The sequence below is a fragment of the Orbicella faveolata genome, unplaced genomic scaffold, assembly GCF_042242905.1.
Source record: "Orbicella faveolata isolate gen_17 unplaced genomic scaffold, um_ofav_v1 contig_35, whole genome shotgun sequence".
Classification (NCBI taxonomy): domain Eukaryota; kingdom Metazoa; phylum Cnidaria; class Anthozoa; order Scleractinia; family Merulinidae; genus Orbicella; species Orbicella faveolata.
The window spans coordinates 22,870,001-22,887,500 of record NW_028301564.1 but is presented as its reverse complement, the minus strand read 5'-3'; the positions used below and the strand labels follow the sequence as shown (position 1 = coordinate 22,887,500).

The 17,500-nt window shown below is 42.0% G+C and overlaps 3 protein-coding genes across 3 annotated transcripts in view; 1 reads left to right on the top strand and 2 right to left on the bottom strand.

Moving 5' to 3' along the window:
- LOC110065287 (gem-associated protein 5-like) overlaps positions 1-604 on the bottom strand; it is a 29,548-nt gene extending 28,944 nt beyond the window's left edge. Inside the window, exon 1 of the mRNA XM_020772411.2 lies at positions 255-604. Coding sequence (XP_020628070.2) covers positions 255-563 — 309 coding nt within the window. The 5' untranslated portion in view covers positions 564-604. The remainder of the gene's footprint in view (positions 1-254) is intronic.
- LOC110065291 (large ribosomal subunit protein uL22m-like) lies at positions 598-4,228 on the top strand. Its single transcript, XM_020772417.2, has 7 exons — positions 598-641; positions 727-763; positions 1,360-1,504; positions 2,571-2,636; positions 2,900-2,977; positions 3,456-3,525; positions 3,961-4,228. The coding sequence occupies exons 1-7, from the start codon at positions 626-628 to the stop codon at positions 4,179-4,181; spliced, it is 633 nt and encodes a 210-aa protein (XP_020628076.1). The 5' UTR covers positions 598-625; the 3' UTR covers positions 4,182-4,228.
- Positions 4,229-4,502: 274 nt separating this feature from the next.
- The window catches only part of LOC110065288 (cytoplasmic FMR1-interacting protein 2-like), a 19,420-nt gene continuing 6,422 nt past the window's right edge, over positions 4,503-17,500 (bottom strand). The window contains exons 11-27 of the mRNA XM_089272441.1: positions 16,271-16,418; positions 15,699-15,932; positions 15,122-15,195; positions 14,478-14,574; positions 13,859-13,935; positions 13,411-13,528; positions 12,152-12,271; positions 11,511-11,710; positions 10,808-10,895; positions 10,034-10,177; positions 9,215-9,305; positions 8,505-8,635; positions 7,991-8,063; positions 7,514-7,608; positions 6,933-7,171; positions 6,639-6,786; positions 4,503-5,475 (exon numbers count right to left, since the gene is read on the bottom strand). Of these exons, the coding sequence (XP_089128567.1) occupies positions 5,317-5,475; positions 6,639-6,786; positions 6,933-7,171; positions 7,514-7,608; positions 7,991-8,063; positions 8,505-8,635; positions 9,215-9,305; positions 10,034-10,177; positions 10,808-10,895; positions 11,511-11,710; positions 12,152-12,271; positions 13,411-13,528; positions 13,859-13,935; positions 14,478-14,574; positions 15,122-15,195; positions 15,699-15,932; positions 16,271-16,418 (2,236 nt within the window). The 3' untranslated portion in view covers positions 4,503-5,316. The remainder of the gene's footprint in view (positions 5,476-6,638; positions 6,787-6,932; positions 7,172-7,513; positions 7,609-7,990; positions 8,064-8,504; positions 8,636-9,214; positions 9,306-10,033; positions 10,178-10,807; positions 10,896-11,510; positions 11,711-12,151; positions 12,272-13,410; positions 13,529-13,858; positions 13,936-14,477; positions 14,575-15,121; positions 15,196-15,698; positions 15,933-16,270; positions 16,419-17,500) is intronic.

Sequence of the window (17,500 nt, the reverse complement as noted above, 5' to 3'; positions counted from 1 at the left end):
GCTGTCAATGCGACATTCTCAGTTTAAATTCATGTCCTTCTTAAATGAAACTTCCTTAACACGAAAAACTGAGCCTTGAGAGTGTTTCCAATCCTTGCTTCAAATTACCCTTGTTTTGGAGCAAAAAACAGTTGCGCCAGCGCTACTGAAGCTGAGATTGTTAATTAGCTGTTTCAGATCGAGGAGACTGAAGTGAAGTTTCAAATAAGCATTTGGTAAACAATATTTAGGCTTATTTTGTAAGAACTCCTTACGTTATGTGCCTTGTGCTCCAATAGTGCGAGCTTCGTCTCCAAGTCCCAGACTTTTACTGTTTTATCGTCCGAGCCGCTCGCTAGAAAACTCGCATGAAGCTTGTGTTTGGTAAAACTAACGCTCGTCACCCGTTCAGCATGGCCGACCAGCTGACCCTCAAATACAGGCGTCGCCGAACTCACGTCTAACAGATAAACACAGTTTCTGGCACCAAATGCATATATCTTACTCAAACTACAGTCCGCCACAGTACTACAGTACCAATTAGGTGAACCGGGAAGAACGAACTTCGACGCATCTGCGGCCATGTTTGGTCGTGGAAGCCGCAAATGCTGCGAAGGAACTGGCACTAGTTGTGTTGTTATTCAAGATGGCCGCCTCCAGAGGTACATGTGTTTTGGAGTTTTCGAAGAATTTTGCTATTTTTGTCTGTTTTTTCTCAATTCTTTACTATTTCTGATTTTGTTTTAGTCGAAGGACTCTTGAAAGTCGCACAGTTTCAATTAAGGTAGGTGTTTTAGTGAAAACGAAAGAAATTCTCGTCGAACAATCAGATTAATTACCTGTAGAACATGGCACATGAAGACAAACCAAACGTGAATTGGCAGTCTCTTCATTGGTTTCTCGAATTCTTTCGAGATCGAGAAAATAATAAACTTGTCGCTTCACTAATTCCTCCTTGTTCTCACTTATATTCAGCTGCATATCTAGTTCTACTACATATCACTTGACCTCTTAAAGAAGCTTTTTTCATCATTTCTGAGGCAGTTGTTTCGAACTCCGAAAAAAGCAACAGGGGTCAATTTTATTTTGGTCCAAAATGCTCCTCACTAACACCCTCTCCCCATATCCTCCCCCCCCCCCCCCGGCCCCTAAACATCCAGTTGACGTTAAGTGGGGAATAAGTGAATATGTTGACAGTTGCTGTGCATATAAATGTATCGGGGGTAACTTTTGCGGAGTATGTTAGACCTACTCAAGCATACTTTTGGGAGTAATAAGAAAACTATATCTAGACCACTCATGTTAATCACTGTGCATTAGCAACTAATTACTTATCATTATTTCATCAAGATTTAATTGTTTCTCTGCTTATCAAAAAAGGAACTTGACCTTGCGGCCATTACTGTGTTCCAAGTTACACATGAGTGCGCAGCACCCAGTTACATTCTCAATCACTAGAGAGTTATGGGGAAAGACTCCAGCTGAGATTGAAGAAGAAAAGGGAATACCAGAACCACCAAGAGAGGTAACTGTAACTGCATTTGAAGCTGTTGTTTATACTATTGATACTCTTCAAATTGCAAAACCTAAGTGAGTCTGAGTATGTGACAAGAAATAATAACATCTGTTACAGTCCTTGAGATGTGGAAGGTGCAGTGGCCTAAAGGTCAGTGCTCTAAACTCTGGATCAAGGGTTCTAGGCGAGAGCTCTGGCCTGCGGTCAATATGTAGTCCAAGAAAATAACCTTACCTCCCCCACAGAAGGGATTTTTTTTTAATAAGACCCCCTCCCACCCCTCTGAAAATTCCAATTAAGCCTCATACATTTCTTTAATTTTTTTTTTTTTTTGGGGGGGGGGGTTCTCACAGTATTAATAAACATTTGTATATGTAAATTTGTAAATTTGAAACAGGAGTTTTAAGCGATGAGAGCTAAATGAAAGCCTATCAGCCTATATGTTTTCATTACTTTTTTGTCCAATCCTTGGTAGTATAGTGGTGAGTATCCCCACTCATGTTATATGGGAGACCAGGGTTTGATTCACTAATGAGTTCTTTTATTATCACAAATGGGAGTTAAGCACTGAGAGCTATGAGCTAGTTGGGTTTAAGGGGCTTACAATCCCAGGGACGGAAGCAACTTAAATTGCCTACAGTGGACTAACCCTGTTTTCCGTAGCATGATGTGGCTATGTATTGCTATCCCCACCCCCCACCCCCCGGATGGAATGCTCTGTGTCGTCCACTGCAGGTTACCCTGAGCATTTTCGTTGGTTTCCTGCCAATTCACTGGGACAGTAATTATTCACCCTGTGGTAGAGAGGTGCACTGTGAGAATACAGAGCTTTGCCTAAGACTGCAAAGCAATGATCCTGGGAGGGCTTAAAACCTGGATTTCTTCAAAATCTAAAGCTTATTTTGGACAATGTGCTAATCATTACATGTATGTCACTGAAAATACAGCTTCAACAACCCACTCCCCAGTAATTTTTACTCATATAGTTCTAGAAGAGCAAACTGTTATTTCCTTATTCTTGTAAAGAGAGATTTAAAAGATTTTGTGCAAACATTCCTTGATGTATTTCTTTTAGACCATATATCATTGCATTAGGGATGTCAAGGGCAGCCCAACAAAGTTTAACATGGTGGCAAAACAGGTAATATATACTTAAGTGTACTTTGAGGTCCAATTATTAAAATCAAACTACACTCTATTGCCAGTCCAATGGTTTCCAAGTATTGAACTGGGAACTTTCCTGAATGATCTTGTGAGACCACTCTTCAAGACTTTCTTGTAGTTTCATGGCTAATTTTCTATAAAAGAATTAAATTTGCATGTAGAAGGTTACTTTTCCTTTTCTTCCAAATTCCTTTTCCTTCTAATTTTTTAATTCATCTCTCCTTTTTCTTTCTTTTCCAGATCAGAGGACTCCAGATTGATGAAGCAATTAAACAGATGATGTTTTCTACCAAAAGAGCTGCAGGAATTATTAAACAAGTATGGAAAGCAAACAAGGGCTACATGTACATGTCATTTGTAGAGCCCCATGATTACATTAGCACAGCTATACAGGCAAAAACATGTGGACAGACAGAAGTTTTTAATAAGGAACAAAATGAATGACCAAGTGCAACCAAGAGTCACTCACATGGTTCTGTCTTGGAAAACACGATTTAGGGCACAATGAAAGGGCAACAAGGGTGGGCTGCATGCTAATGACCTGTTCATTTCTAGATGAATTACATGCACAAGTGACAGACTTGAAAAAAAAGGTCTTAAGGTTCTTAGAATGTGCCAGAATATTTTCATTAGAAGTTAAATGGTAAGTGCACATCTGGGAGTAACAACCCCCACCACCCTCTACTCCTCCAACCCCCCCCCCCCCCCCCCCGAGATATTGACCAAGGCATGGACGTTCTTTTAGGATACGTCGTGTTAACAAGGCTTATGACTGAAAGAATCTTCGGCTGTTTAGGTAATAGAGGAGGCTCGGGTAATTGCAGTAGAAAAGCATGGCATTGAAGACAAGACTCACTTGTGGATTGGTAAGTGTTTATCTTTTAGTAAGCTTAAAACTATTTGTTGCCAAAATTTGGCTAGGTTCGGCATTAAAGTCATCTCCACGAGTTTCTCACTAGTGATTTGCGTAGCAGTGAAACCGTTATAGAATTATAGTATGAGTTGGGCTCAAGAGGTTTAGCTGGGATTGTAACTGGCTTTGGTAAAGGCATGCTTCTCTCACAGATCTATAAAGCGCAAAGAATGCAGCAGAAGAATTTCAGCGTGAGGTCCTTCTCGAGCCTGGATTGGCATGAACGCGCAGTAGGACGGACAATAGCCTCCTACGCTGGCGGTCTTTTGGCTCGTCACGCAATCTTCCTTGATGGAAGATTGCGTGACGAGCCAAAAGACCGTCTGCGTAAGGCTAGACAGACGACGTACGTCTTTACTTATTCTCTCTGTATTTGTTTTCCTTTTAGCCGAGTCTTTCTCAACCAAAGGACGATACATCAAGAAAATCCGCTATCATGCCATGGGACGCACTGGCATAATGCACAAGAAATACTGTCACTACTATGTTGTACTCAAAGAAGGCACAGGGAAAGAGAAAAACAAGAAAAGACAAAGGAGACAACTGACTGAGTTAGAGAAGATCCAGAGACATCCAACACACATCAGGAATTCTTTATCTTGGTGGTGAAAAATTTAATCTTAAAACTTGAAGTAAACTATTAACTTTTTCTGCAAGTGTGTGCATTGTTACAAGTTGTCTTGCGTGTTGGTTTGTCCCAAGTAGACTGGGAAGTATTCATCCCATCGTCCCCTTTTTATGCCGCGTTAAACTAGCATATTCCAGGCGTTTGGTTATAAATAGGGAACAGCGCTAAGAAGGCCGAGTGTAGAGGCTAGGCTTAGTTCTCACACCCCTCACCTTTCTTTCGAATTCCACTGCGGTTCTTTGTGCTGCCCCTAAGCTAACGACTCCTGAAAGAGGCTACATCAGACGAGACTACACGTGGACGACAAAGATAACTGACAATTTTATTACAAAGAATACAAATAAAATACTAGGCAATTTTATATACATTGATACATCTCAACTACTAATACCCGTCTTTCTGTTCTTTTGCTATAAAGACAATAATTATTTAAAAAAATTATAATATTTGTCACTACATCCAACTGAAACTACGGACATATCCTTTTTCTTTTTGTTTTGTTTTGTTTTCATCTAAAATCTCGTTAACTGACTCCTGGGTTTGACTGGGTTTAGTTTGGAAGGCGGTAAGGCTTACGAGAACTGGAGAACAGAAACTGGACAATGGCATGAACAACTTTTGACACCTTGTTGTTCTGTCTTTTCTACAGGTGACAGTGCGTGTTTAAAGAAAAAAAAAAACGCACTTACAAAATACGGCTCCTATTCCAGGGCTGCAAATAACAGTCTGTCATCGGACATTGGCCGACCAAAATTTGTTTGTGTCCAACGAAATCCCAACTGTGGTCGGACATGATGTCCGGACAAATTTTTTATCGTAAATCGTTTTACGATAAGGATGAATAAAAATCTACCCTGAGTAAATCTTACTTTTTTGGTGATGTCCGACCACAATTTGTTTTGTCCGACCAAGGTGGTGTCTGTAGGACATGTCCCTTCACGAGAAAAAAAATATATTTGCAGCCCTGCTATTCCCAATTACCCACCTAAATTTCATTAAGGAAAGAAGTCTTTCGTACAACGCCACCAAAATTTTCTTTACATTTGTTTTTACACTGACTACTTTGCATACGAGCCATGCAGTATATTTCGAAGCGAGGCGCACTGGCCAGCATGATCAGATTGGAGAAACAAATGCTTGGTGGATGGGCGGCTGAAAGCAGCGTACATGTTCCACAGGTCCGTCCGAGGACTTGAGGTGCTTGTTTAACACGGCGAAGATCTGGTCATTCAATACTCTGAAGTGACGAGCTCTGCTTACAAGTCGCTTGAGGTCCTGGGAATGAATACATGACGATAATTTGTTAGCTATGTGTTGACATCAAACGTCAGTGATCATATTTGAGCGATCCTGCCACGAACGATCTCACCGACCAAAGATGGGTTGCCTTTTTTAAGGGGGGGGGGGGCTGGGGGAGGGGGAGGGGGTTGATTTTTCCGACTTATATTGGTTTGCTCCGGTGACGGGCGAGATTATCCAACTCCTGTGCTAACAAGTTACCCGAGCGGGCAAGATAGGGTTATCTTGCCCGCTGGGAATTACCCGCTGAAGCCCGCAAGAAAACGGATTTCTTTAAGCCACGTAATAAATCCTTTATTGACCAAGCTTGTCTGGTCTTGGCGTCCTTCTTTTTGCGTGTCTTAAGACTGCGTGTCGGTCCATGAACACAAAAATTACTCCGAGTCGGCCAAAAACAGGACGTCTTGACATCGCTCTCGGTCAATAACACATCTGCATACGTTTTGTATGTCTACACGGCGCCAAAGATTACGGTTTTTGCGAAGTGTTGATCTGAAATTAACATCGGAAGATTTCGAAGCCCTTCTTCCGTCTCAAATACATGTATGTAAGGTAACGACGCTTCGGTCAAGTCTCAAATACGTTATGGAATATCACACATCTCTCTACCAAAATATAAAATAAAAAATAAAAAATAAAGAGTACTACACATCCCCCCATCGCCACTAACAGGAACTAGTTCAAATCTTAGCTATTTCAGAGACTTAAACGAGAACAACTCAATCATGGATGTCTATAGATAAAAAAATTTACAACATTTAGAGAGGAAGCTGCATCAGCCTTAGCTGGTATGCATGCAGGTCCTCTATCCTGGTCGAATTTAGCCTGCGTAGCTGGCGGTTTAGTTGGGGTAGAGCGCGCGAGCAAGCAGCGAAAGGGGCGATGTAGTGAGGGGCCTGGTAGGTAACCGCCCGCGACGCAGGCTAGGTCGAATTGGAATTTAGAGATGCTGGTTTTTGTGGAGGGAGGAAAACCCAGAACCCGGAGAAAAACCCAAGGAGCAAATTGAGAACTGAACAAACTCAACCCGCATATAGCACCGGGCCGGAATCCAACCCGGGCCACATTGGTGGGAGGCAAGCGCTCTCACCACTACGCCATCCTTGCTCCTCAAAAATGTCAAATGACTGTTCACTCACCACGCCACCGACAACTTCGTCTCGAGAATCCACGGCGTACACTTTGACGATATGATAACAGAAGTCTAACGCTTCAAAACGATTTTCTTGCCCCAGCAAAGCAATGAGCGTACATCCGGCCCAGTTGAGACCTTCACCAAAGCACTCCCTGTGAACGTGATAACAAAACAACAGAAAATAATGAAATGACTGCGTCTTTTCTAGAGGTTTTGAAACGAGTGTTGTAAAACCAGAACCAAAGTAATCACTCTGGCCAAAGGACACCCAGCGTATAGCATTAGCGTTTCTACTTACTCGACGGTGAGCTCGTTTTGTCTCAGTGGCTGACAGTAGTTGAACTGAATCGCACTCCACAGACGGTGAAACTCTTTGCACTCGTCAATGTTCATGACACCGTTAGCAGGTGGCTGTTCTTTCCACATCTCATGGGTCAAGAACATCTTAATCTTTTTGAGTACCACCTCAAAGATGGACAGTCCGCAGCAGAGCCTCTCTTTCGTCAACAGATCGCCTTCTCCAGCATTGACTATTTGCTGTAAAGAGGAAAGAGATTCACCGTTAACTTTGTAATAAAGAGACAAAGATCTCACAGTCGTGACTTAATGGTCACGCAGCACCCCTGGCTCCCTTTTAATTATTGTGGGAGGCGTTGCGTGACAAACCAAGCAACGGATTCTTTTATCGAGACAAAGATCTCGCAGACGGGGATCGCAGACGTGAATTAAGTGGTCACGCAACATCCCCTGCTCCCTTATAATCATTGTAAGAAAGGCGTTGCGTGACAATCAAGTAACGGCTGCAAGGTCAACAAAAACCTACTTTTATCGTGAAACAATTTCATTCGTTAAAAATTAAACATCGATTTAGCTGTGTACCTCTTTAGTTCCAAGCTTGGTGATGGTTGACAAAACTTGCAGAGAATTGTACTGCGTCTCTAGTTTCTTCATTTTGTTCTCCAGCTTTTCTCCATCTGGAAGGAGAGAGAAAGAAAAAAAACTGTTCATTCCAAGATCAGCACACAGTAAGCCCTGAGTAACGGGACCGTCATTACTGCAGAACTGTGTATCGAGGTAAATACTTTGCAGATTCACAAACTAAAAGTAAAATAAAAAAGCTAAGACTTATGGGCCGAGTTGTTCAAAGCCAAATTACGCTCACCTAGGATTAGTGAGAATTTTTATTTCAGTTACGTAACTTTTCCGTGAAGTCTTCGTTTTGAGTTTGAGTAATCTCAAACTACACAAAATATAAGTACTGAAAAACATTTTTAAACAAGAAAATTTAACACTTCGGTTAACCTTTAATCCTGGGTTAGCGTTTAACCCTTTTCTAAAAACTCTAAGTTATGGTACCTTTAAGGTAAGGTCTGGGAATAATTCCTTGGAATGGTGCAGCGTGCAGCAGATCCATAATCTCTTCTTGAGACTAAAAATAGGAAAAAAGTGGAAAAGAAAATAATGCATGAAGTAGATTATCAAAACAAGATCCTAGACGACAGTAGCAAACGTTTTTCCCAGGTGACAGTCTATGACTAAAGGAGCTACGTCACAGTTTGCACATTTTGAAAAGGGCAACCAAAATTTTTCAAGTTCTTCGTTTGTACTCCGTGTTAATCTTCCCCATCCTAAACCATCAGCATCCTTGTTCCTTTATGGTTTATTATCATCTCTTTAGTGTTTTTCTATCATAGTAAACTACTATTCTTAGGTTTCTTTCAATTTAAAGATAATTTTGGACGTGGTTAAAATAACTCAAAATAGTGTGGCAAAAAAGGCAAAAACCTGATTCAACAAATTTCGAGGTACTCACGGTGTTTACAACTAGCTTCACAAAAACATCAGCCAGGGACTGTCGGCAGTAACTTACCAAGAAGCCCTCCAGTTGTAGACAGAAGAGAATGGCGTTACCGATCTCTCTGAATCCCTGAAACACGTCTGTCCTCAGGTACGGGTACTGCATGATCGGTTCAAGGCTAGCGTGATAGTATTCAAGGACACCTGGCAGAAAAGTAAGGGAAGAAATGTGCCAACGTCTATTTACATTCAAAAAAACGAAATACAAATAACACCAAAATTTAAAAAAAAACCCTCATCTTTATCTTAAAAGCGGAAGGGAGAGAGCAGAGCAGACTTTAATTGTGAGATGCAATAAAAGCTAATAAGGGTGGAATAAACTACGAGAAAATAATTGACGGTACACAACCGAAAAACTCTCATACGCATAATCCTGTACATAATCTTGACGGCAGCTTTGAGATTTGCATCGAGCCACAACAAGATAAGAGGAAAATAGTAGTCTAAAATTAATGTAAAACATTCCCTTTAAAGTGGCTTTATGTGGAACGTCACGCCTCCAGGAAAACCTAATCTACTTCAGTGTTGCCCAGCCTTAACCACCTTTTAAGATAAACACTTTTAAAAGCTCATTATTGTGCCATTAGTGAGCTACTGTTTTGAAGTTCCGCCGATTTGAACCGTAATGAAACTCGTTTAAAGAGATGACTTACAAGCTCTTTTTAAACTCGCCACAGCCAAAAGTACCTTGGCAGACACCTCTGGATCCGCACTTAAGCTTACCTGTGGATCCGTACTCAAAGCGAGGAAGGCCACATTTCTTAGGCATTCCTTCAATGAGCTGGGCGATGTATGGCTGAAGCTGACCGAGGAGCTGCGGATTGGAAATCACGTTAGTACGACGACATCGACGCAGGGGAATTTCAAATAAAACCACTAAACAAACAAGGTTGTTATTGTACCGCCTCAAGAGTGTCTGGATGGAGTTTAACAGACAGCAAATTAAGAACTAGGCAAAATGTTTATTACACTGCCAAACTTATATTAGCAAAAGTGATAACTTTTGTTTCACCCGGGAGATCTGAGAGCTGCAAAAAATTTACCAATAGCTGAGAACTGGGCCAAAATTTCAATTGATAGCCAAAAAAATCGCCGAAAATTAATCTCACTGATCATTGAGATTACAACACTCCCATCCAGATCCTCCTTCAAGAATGAACTGTACGTTGAAAGGTTAAAATCCACTCCCATCTCTGTATCGATATATCTGAGAAGCCAGCTTGATCCCCAGGAAATTGACTAAGAGTATTCCCCAGCAGCCAATTTTGGCAGGTTACGCACATTACATTGGCGTAACTATCATGACATAGTAATTCACAAAAAGACCATGATACAAGGCTATTGCCTAAGGAAATTTTTAAATTCAAAAGGAGCCCAAGCCATTTTTTTAGGAGCCCAGGATAAATTTTGGTCAATCCTGGGGGTTGGGGATATTGGGGAAGGCGAGGGGGGCCGGGGCGTGGTTGGAGTGAGTTGTGGAATAGAGAAGGTATTTTTTTTTGGTATTAGGTATTCTGTATCGTGAGCATTTTTATGACTTACCACACTCTTAATGATCTTCAGGAGTTCCTCGATCACCACAGCAATTCCCTGGTAACCAAGCAAGCGAGCAATGCAAGCAAAATGAATGTCACCGACAAAGTTACTGTACAGTGACGCGATGGCGTTAAACACGGAGTTTTGAAGCTGAAACACGAAAAAAAAAACAAAAACATTAATTCACACAGTTCGTCGGCTTACTACCACCCACCAGTTCATACCACAGCTGATACCACATCCTGATGGACTAAAAAAACAGGTGTTTCGTCGCATGCTCCATTCTCTGAGGTCCGCCCACACCGAAAAATACGACGAAGCGCCACGGAGAACCGTAAAATGTGTACGATTCGTTATTGCGCGGTTCTGAAATTTCCCGACATCGACATCACCATGGAACCGAATACTCTTTAGCCGAATTGCAGACAGCCGAATCCCTCGTGAAGAGAAGATTGAGCGCGCGAATGTTCAAATGTTGCTGTTTATAGTGGTCAATGCGTTTAGCTACACCTAGGTATTACACAGGAATGCCATTGAAAGAAACAAATATATCAACTAAATTTCAACTGGCGGGAGACAGACCAGTTGGCTATTTACGAACATGACCGAAGAGTTGAACTTGGGCCTACCGAGAGACAGCTCCAGCTAAGTAGTCAGAGCGGGACTTGAACCCGAGACCCCCGGATTTCAAGTCGGGCGCCCTAACCGCTGGGCCACATTGCCTCTATGGAAGTCCAGTTTACTCATCCAGCTTTATGTAATGCACTTAATCTAACTTACCTTTGTACCGAAGAAATAATGATACGCTTGCTTTGGGGCTTGTTCTCTGGAAACTTTGTCCACATAAGAAAGAGTTGTGCGAATAAATCTGAAGACAACAGAAGAATTAAAGCGTTATTTTACTAGAAAATCCTTTAAATTGACGGTAAATTACTTTGAGAAAAAGCGAGGGGCCCTGGTTCGTACTGTTGATAAGTTGAATGTGACTAAACTGTTACAACTACGTGAATGTGTTTCTAAATCTAAATCTAAATATTATTTCGTCGGCAACATCCAGAGGACATCACGCCAACTCTGAAACATTAAAATGATAATAAAAACTAAAATTACAAATAAAACCAATAAAAACTGCATTTTTAAATAACTTAACAAAGTTTACTTTTAAAAATAGAGAGAGATTGACTGGTAACAGTTTCTCTGTACTTTGCTGTACAAGGTTTGCGTTACTATAAGGATGAATCCCCTAAACAAACCAGGATGAAACTCTAGTGTGTGACCATGGATTCAAATGAAAGCCATCGAGCAGTACTTTCAAGTGGTGCTATTTGTCTGTGGAAAGTTTGCAAAATAATTGAATTTTGGAAACATTTTTCATCAGGCATCTCTGTCACCCACGCGATCAGAGTAGTAAATATTTAGTTCCAGGACATGGCAAACGAGTAACTTGGGACTGAAAAGTACCGTTTCAGAAACACAAGATCACCTGTTTGTGGATGAGTTGTAGCAGTAGTTTGGAAGGAAGTCGAAATTGAGTTCCCAGAACACATGAAGAGTGATCCTGCCATAAGGAGCGGACACGGAGTGATTCGCCTCGCCCAGGATGTTCTTGAATGGAATCAGCTTCACGCACTTGGACAGCAACTGGTGCGTCATTCGGTTTACGTCGAGTAAGTTCTCCAAGTCCTAAGAGACACGTGTTACAGTTAGTTTATTCATCTGAGGCCCACGCTCGATTACCAGCCGCTGTTCGGGAAAGGTGCCCGCATTCTTCCCAAGAAGGCACTCTCTTCTCGGGGAGGAATGTAGACTAGCTTGACTCGACGAAGCGGCGAAAATTGAGCCTACCTTAAGCCGGGGTGATCAGAAAACCAAGTCAGTGTAGCAAAGGCATTCCACAGCACTTAAGAAATGTTTAGCACATTGTATTATCTACATCTCGTGGTCTCAATTCCCATCTTCTTTACGACAATACGACGGAAACTTGTGCTTACTAACTGCACAGTTCAACTGTGCCTTTGGGACTCGTTTTAAAATACCGCGGGGATTTCAAAAACAGGGCACGCGCATTTCTCGATTTAAGATTACAAGGATAGACTGTCTTGAAACCTAGATGTTCAGACATACCACAACACCACAGATATCTCCGCTCTCGAACCGACCAATAGCGCAATCCAAGGACCGTATCATGGAGTTATTGAGACGCTGAGTGATCAGTTTGTTCAAGTCGATAGAACGGCCTAAAAGCTAAAAAAAAAAAGAAACGGAGTAAAAAGTTAGTCTGTAAGTCTCCGAGGAACAAAACGTCAAGGGTTTACTCTTCTAACACGAGAAAAATGTCCGATAAAGTCTGCATGCGAGCCAAGTGGCCCATCAGGCCAGAGCTTATCCCGGTTTCTGTAGCATGAAGCGACCAGGAGTATTTCTACTCCTCCCTGGATGGGATGCTAGTCCATCGCAGGGTTACCCCCAGCATTAAGTTCACCGGTACCCATTTATACACCTGGGTGGAGAGACGCACTGTGAAAGTAAAGTGTCTTGCCCAAGAACACAACACGATGTACCCGGCCAGGGCTCGAACCCGGACCGCTCGATCCAGAAGACAAGCACACTAACCATGAGGCCACCGCGCCTCCCAAAATGTCCGATATTCGAGCAGAAAACCTCCCCAGTGAGGAGGTAGCTCAGTTCTTCACTTTTACCCTACTCTCTGTAGTGCGCATATAACGTCTTCTGATTGGTTGTGCTGCCACGTGAAAATTCGTTGTGCGCTCAGTGACTGAAGGCGACTTGTATCTCCAGTACATTTTCTCTAAAGCTAGCTCCACAGACGGGCAAGATTAACCAAATCTTGCGCTGTGATTGGCTTGAACTATCCTGCCCGCTGGATATTACCTGGTATTTCCCAGGCAGGCAGCGTGGCCGAGTGGTCAGCGTGTCGGACACACAATCCAGCGGTTCCGAGTTCGAATCCCGCTCTCACCACTACCTGGATTTGTTTCTCGGTAGTCCCGAGTTCAAATCATCGGCCATGCTTGTAAATAGCCAACTGGCTTGCCTCCGGCCAGTTGAGATTCTTGACAATGTTATGTTCAATTTCAATTATTTGTTTCAGTTGCTTGCTCGGCCCCACCAGCACTTGTGCTATTACACTGCCGAGGGTAAATAAAGGTTGAAAGTTAAGTGGAACGGTCATGTTTTTCGAACGAATTTTCCATTGGGAAAGCATGACCGTGACTACTTCTTGCGTTGCCTTGCCTTGCCTTGCGCTGCGTTGCATTGCGTAATTTTAACCTTTTTCCCTTGCGTGTTTATGGCCGTCGAATGCATTTCGACCCATAAAACAGCTAAAAAAATTGGCCAAGGAAAGGACGACTTTCACTAACCTGCACATGTCTTTGTTTCAGAAGAGTCTCGTATCTATTGGAGCGAGTGCCTAGCTTCGCCGCGGCCTCGACACCCAAACGGACCTGCTCAGATTTGAACTTCTTGTCCAGCAACATACTGTAGAGAGGGAAAACCAGATAACTGATTCATACTATCAATTCACAAAAATGATCAAAATCACAAACACACAATTGAAGAGAACATAAAATACAAAATTGTTAGCCAAGAAATATCGCCAGGTTCAAGCACCAAAGTTTCCCAAGTAAAACTGAAGAAAATATACAGCAGTCAATAAAAAGAATCAAGATTTCAAGCGTGACAATGAAAGAGTTGCGTGACTTTCCCCACCCTTGCTACACGTTTCGTGATTTTGGTATGGCATGTTACATATTTTAAACTACTTGAACTGTTGAAGCATTTGGAATGAACGAAAGGAAAAGGAGTCACCTGCAAGCCTGTGCCTTGTAGTAAGAAAAAATCTGATCACTGAGCTTGTACACGAACTGGTCAAAACAAAGGTTTACCTAACAACCAAATAAGAAATATCATTACAAATACTATGCACAGTGTAAAGTTGCTGCGAGGAAACGAAACAGAGCAATGAAGAACAACCCTTTGACCGTTACTTTGCTTATTTACGCTACAATGTAATCCAACGTGAATGCGAGGCAATTTCGGGTTAAAACTACAAAATAGCCCGAAATTGCCTCACATGCATGCTGGACTATATCGTAAGGCAAATGAGAAAGATTAACGGTGAATAGGGCTACTCAGAGCCCTGGGTGCGAGTTAAAGCCATGACCGTATCATACACCGGTCTGTTGCTCTAACCAATGAGCTCTACTAATATCTGGCTTTTAGCCAGTCAGAAGGGAACCAACCGTTCCCCGCACCATTTAAACGGATTACATGGTTTTTGTTTCAATTTCTGGTTAGTTCACTGAGTGATTTGTATCCGTTGTAATTAACCAGATGTGATAATTTTGGTTTTGGTTTTACATGAGTCATTTGGGCTAGTGCACAACCCTGACTAATACAAACAGTTTAAAGTCAATCGTGGAATCACCTCAGCTTCAATTTCATCATACAGAAACTGTTTCTTGAAAACAGTCAGGGCATAATGAGCGCTGTCATTATAAAGATCCAAGGGATACAAGACATACCTAGAGAATAACAACAGTTCATTGGTCAGTTAAGACTTCAACGAAGCCTCAGAGTGCATTTTGTTTTGGTTGCCTGTGTTATTTAATTTCCTTACATTAGCTCTTGCTTGTTACATGTAATTGTACTTTCACTTATCCATGTTTCGCTTAAACTTTGTTTTCATTTATTATTTCCTGGCAAGCACTTGAGCACTGACTGTACTCATGGCCTTTTGTTGACTGTTGTTACCCACCCTTCCCCCTGTCCAACTAAGATGCTAACCCATCACACATTACCTCTCAGCATATTGTCAAGAGTTGGTTAAAAATTCACCAGTTACACATGTAAGTAGCCGGTGTGGCAGGCATTCAAAGGGAAGGGAAAGAGGGAAACTAGTTTCCCCCTCTCCCTTCCCTTTGAACACATGCCTGGCTAACACTTGTCTTGTACTCAAGTTCACCAGTTGCGTGGAAAATGCATTTCACAGCAAAACACAGCAATCACCAGCCACCATGACCCTGCATCTTGTATTGCACTGTGCAGATCACTTTTCATTTCAATACTTACTCCATCATGCTGGGATTCTTGCTCTCTAGAATGTGATTTGTCAAGATCCACGGCAGCGACATCTCAATAGGAAACTGCACATACAAAGAACAGAGTCATTGATGAGAAATATATAAATGGGCATAGTGACAAAGAGAAAGACTGACAAAATCAGTGTCGTACAAATGATTTGTTTCCTACACAACTGTGCATAAGTCAATTTCAAAGTTTCTTCCAGCATTTTAGGGCCCGTGTTTTGGTGTCACAATATGGACGGAATTTCCCTACACCTCTGTATAGGTTGGTTTCCTCTGGGTGACTTAACAGAAATAAGTAAAAATAGAAAGAAAAGAGTTTTCACTCAAGGCTCAGTGCTTGAGTAACAATTCTGGCACAATTCTCTAAATAAGACGTAATTTTCTTAAATCCAGAAATTGTGTAAACCAGCTGCCAGCTCTTAGAACTGATTTACTTTTCAATGCATGCATTGCTGGCTAATAACCAACAGTCTCCTCTAGGATAGTTAGGCAAGAGATCAGTTCTTGAGTACTGATCAGTTTGCACAGTTCTAAAAGGCCATTATTACAGTGATTCTGACCTGAATTCTGGCCCCCATTGTCAACTCCAGATAGAACTCTCTGAACCAAAGCTGGGAAAGGTCACAACACTCCCTTAAAACTTCATTGAAATGAAGCAGCTGTTCAAAGAAGAAAGAGTTCTTCAAGAATGTCTCAATCATCTCCACCGTCTCTTTCTCCAGCTCCTTGCGCATTACTTTTTTGCCTCCTTTGTCAGACACCAGGGATTCCAGCATGGTGCGGACCATGTAGAGCTGTCAACAACAACAGAAAAATTAATGTTTAGAGCTAAACTGAAAATAAGCAGAGCACTCATTTTACAGAATGCCAACAAAAAACAAAAACAATGCAAGCTGAATCCAGGTTATATATAATGTGCTTGGCAGAATAAGTGAAGACGTTGATCCAGTGATACATGTACATGTCAATCATGATCATGACTTCACTGGTTATTTAGTTGAAAGTTGCTGACGGTGGCTGACTAATGCCTAATGCCATGTGCCTAGGTTTTAGAATTTACCCACTGACATCCAATTTAACTTTAGCCCTGGGTTAAATGATCAGCTGCACCAAACTGGTACTAAATCAATACCTGGGTACTAGAAGGTCCAATGTCCCTATCTGGTATCTTGATGTTGGGCCCGGCCTTTGGGTCCTTTCCTCCTTTCAGAATCAGGTCACCTCTTCCATGCTGTCCATCAGCCCAGTCCCCTCCAGTCTCACGAATGGACAACAGAATTCTGGAATAAAAACAGAGCTTCAGCTGGTGGTCAAGTGATCATGTGGTTAAATGACATTGTGACTACTTCAAGGTTTGTGAAGGTGAATTAATCAACATGACACGAGCGTGGGACAAAGAAAAATTCTGAGTCCCCGACAGGAATCGAACCCATGACCTCCCGAACACCGGGCGGGTGCTCTATCCACTGAGCTACGAGAACTCATGGAGAGCAAGGTCATTTAACTGAGTTCATATATGATAGGTCTCCTGCATACTGCTAGGATCAACGCTATTGATTTCATCGTGAGTAGTGATAAGTTAATAAAGATGGTGAATTTTAAGCTCGGTAATGAAATGTGAAGGTGAATTAATTAACATGACACGAGCGTGGGACAAAGAAAAATTCTGAGTCCCCGACAGGAATCGAACCCATGACCTCCCGAACACCAGGTGGGTGCTCTATCCACTGAGCTACGAGAACTCATGGAGAGCAAGGTCATTTAACTGAGTTCATATATGATAGGTCTCCTGCATACTGCTAGGATCAACGCTATTGATTTCATCGTGAGTAGTGATAAGTTAATAAAGATGGTGAATTTTAAGCTCGGTAATGAAATGTGAAGGTGAATTAATTAACATGACACGAGCGTGGGACAAAGAAAAATTCTGAGTCCCCGACAGGAATCGAACCCATGACCTCCCGAACACCGGGCGGGCGCTCTATCCACTCAGGCTCCCTCAGGCTGACCTTGCTCCCCATGAGTTCTCGTAGCTCAGTGGATAGAGTGCCCGCCTGGTGTTCGGGAGGTCATGGGTTCGATTCCTGTCAGGGACTCAGAATTTTTCTTTGTCCCATACTCGTGTCATGTTGATTAATTCACCTTCACATTTCATTACCGAGCTTAAAAATTCACCATCTTTATTAACTTATCACTACTTCAAGGTTCTTTACAGAGGACACAACCACCGGTAATATTACAAACTACTGTACTGTCTACACGTACTTGTTGGCTGCACATTCAACAGAACCTGTTGTTGAGAGACTGCTGTTTATTCTCATACACTTCCTTGAGTTCATGAATTTATTATGAAAGGATCCAT

Excerpts from the sequence above, each read along its gene's own strand:
- LOC110065291 (XM_020772417.2), top strand. Across the intron at positions 1,505-2,570 it reads TACCAGAACCACCAAGAGAG|ACCATATATCATTGCATTAG; the intron begins GTAACTGTAACT and ends TATTTCTTTTAG. Across the intron at positions 2,637-2,899 it reads TTAACATGGTGGCAAAACAG|ATCAGAGGACTCCAGATTGA; the intron begins GTAATATATACT and ends TTTCTTTTCCAG.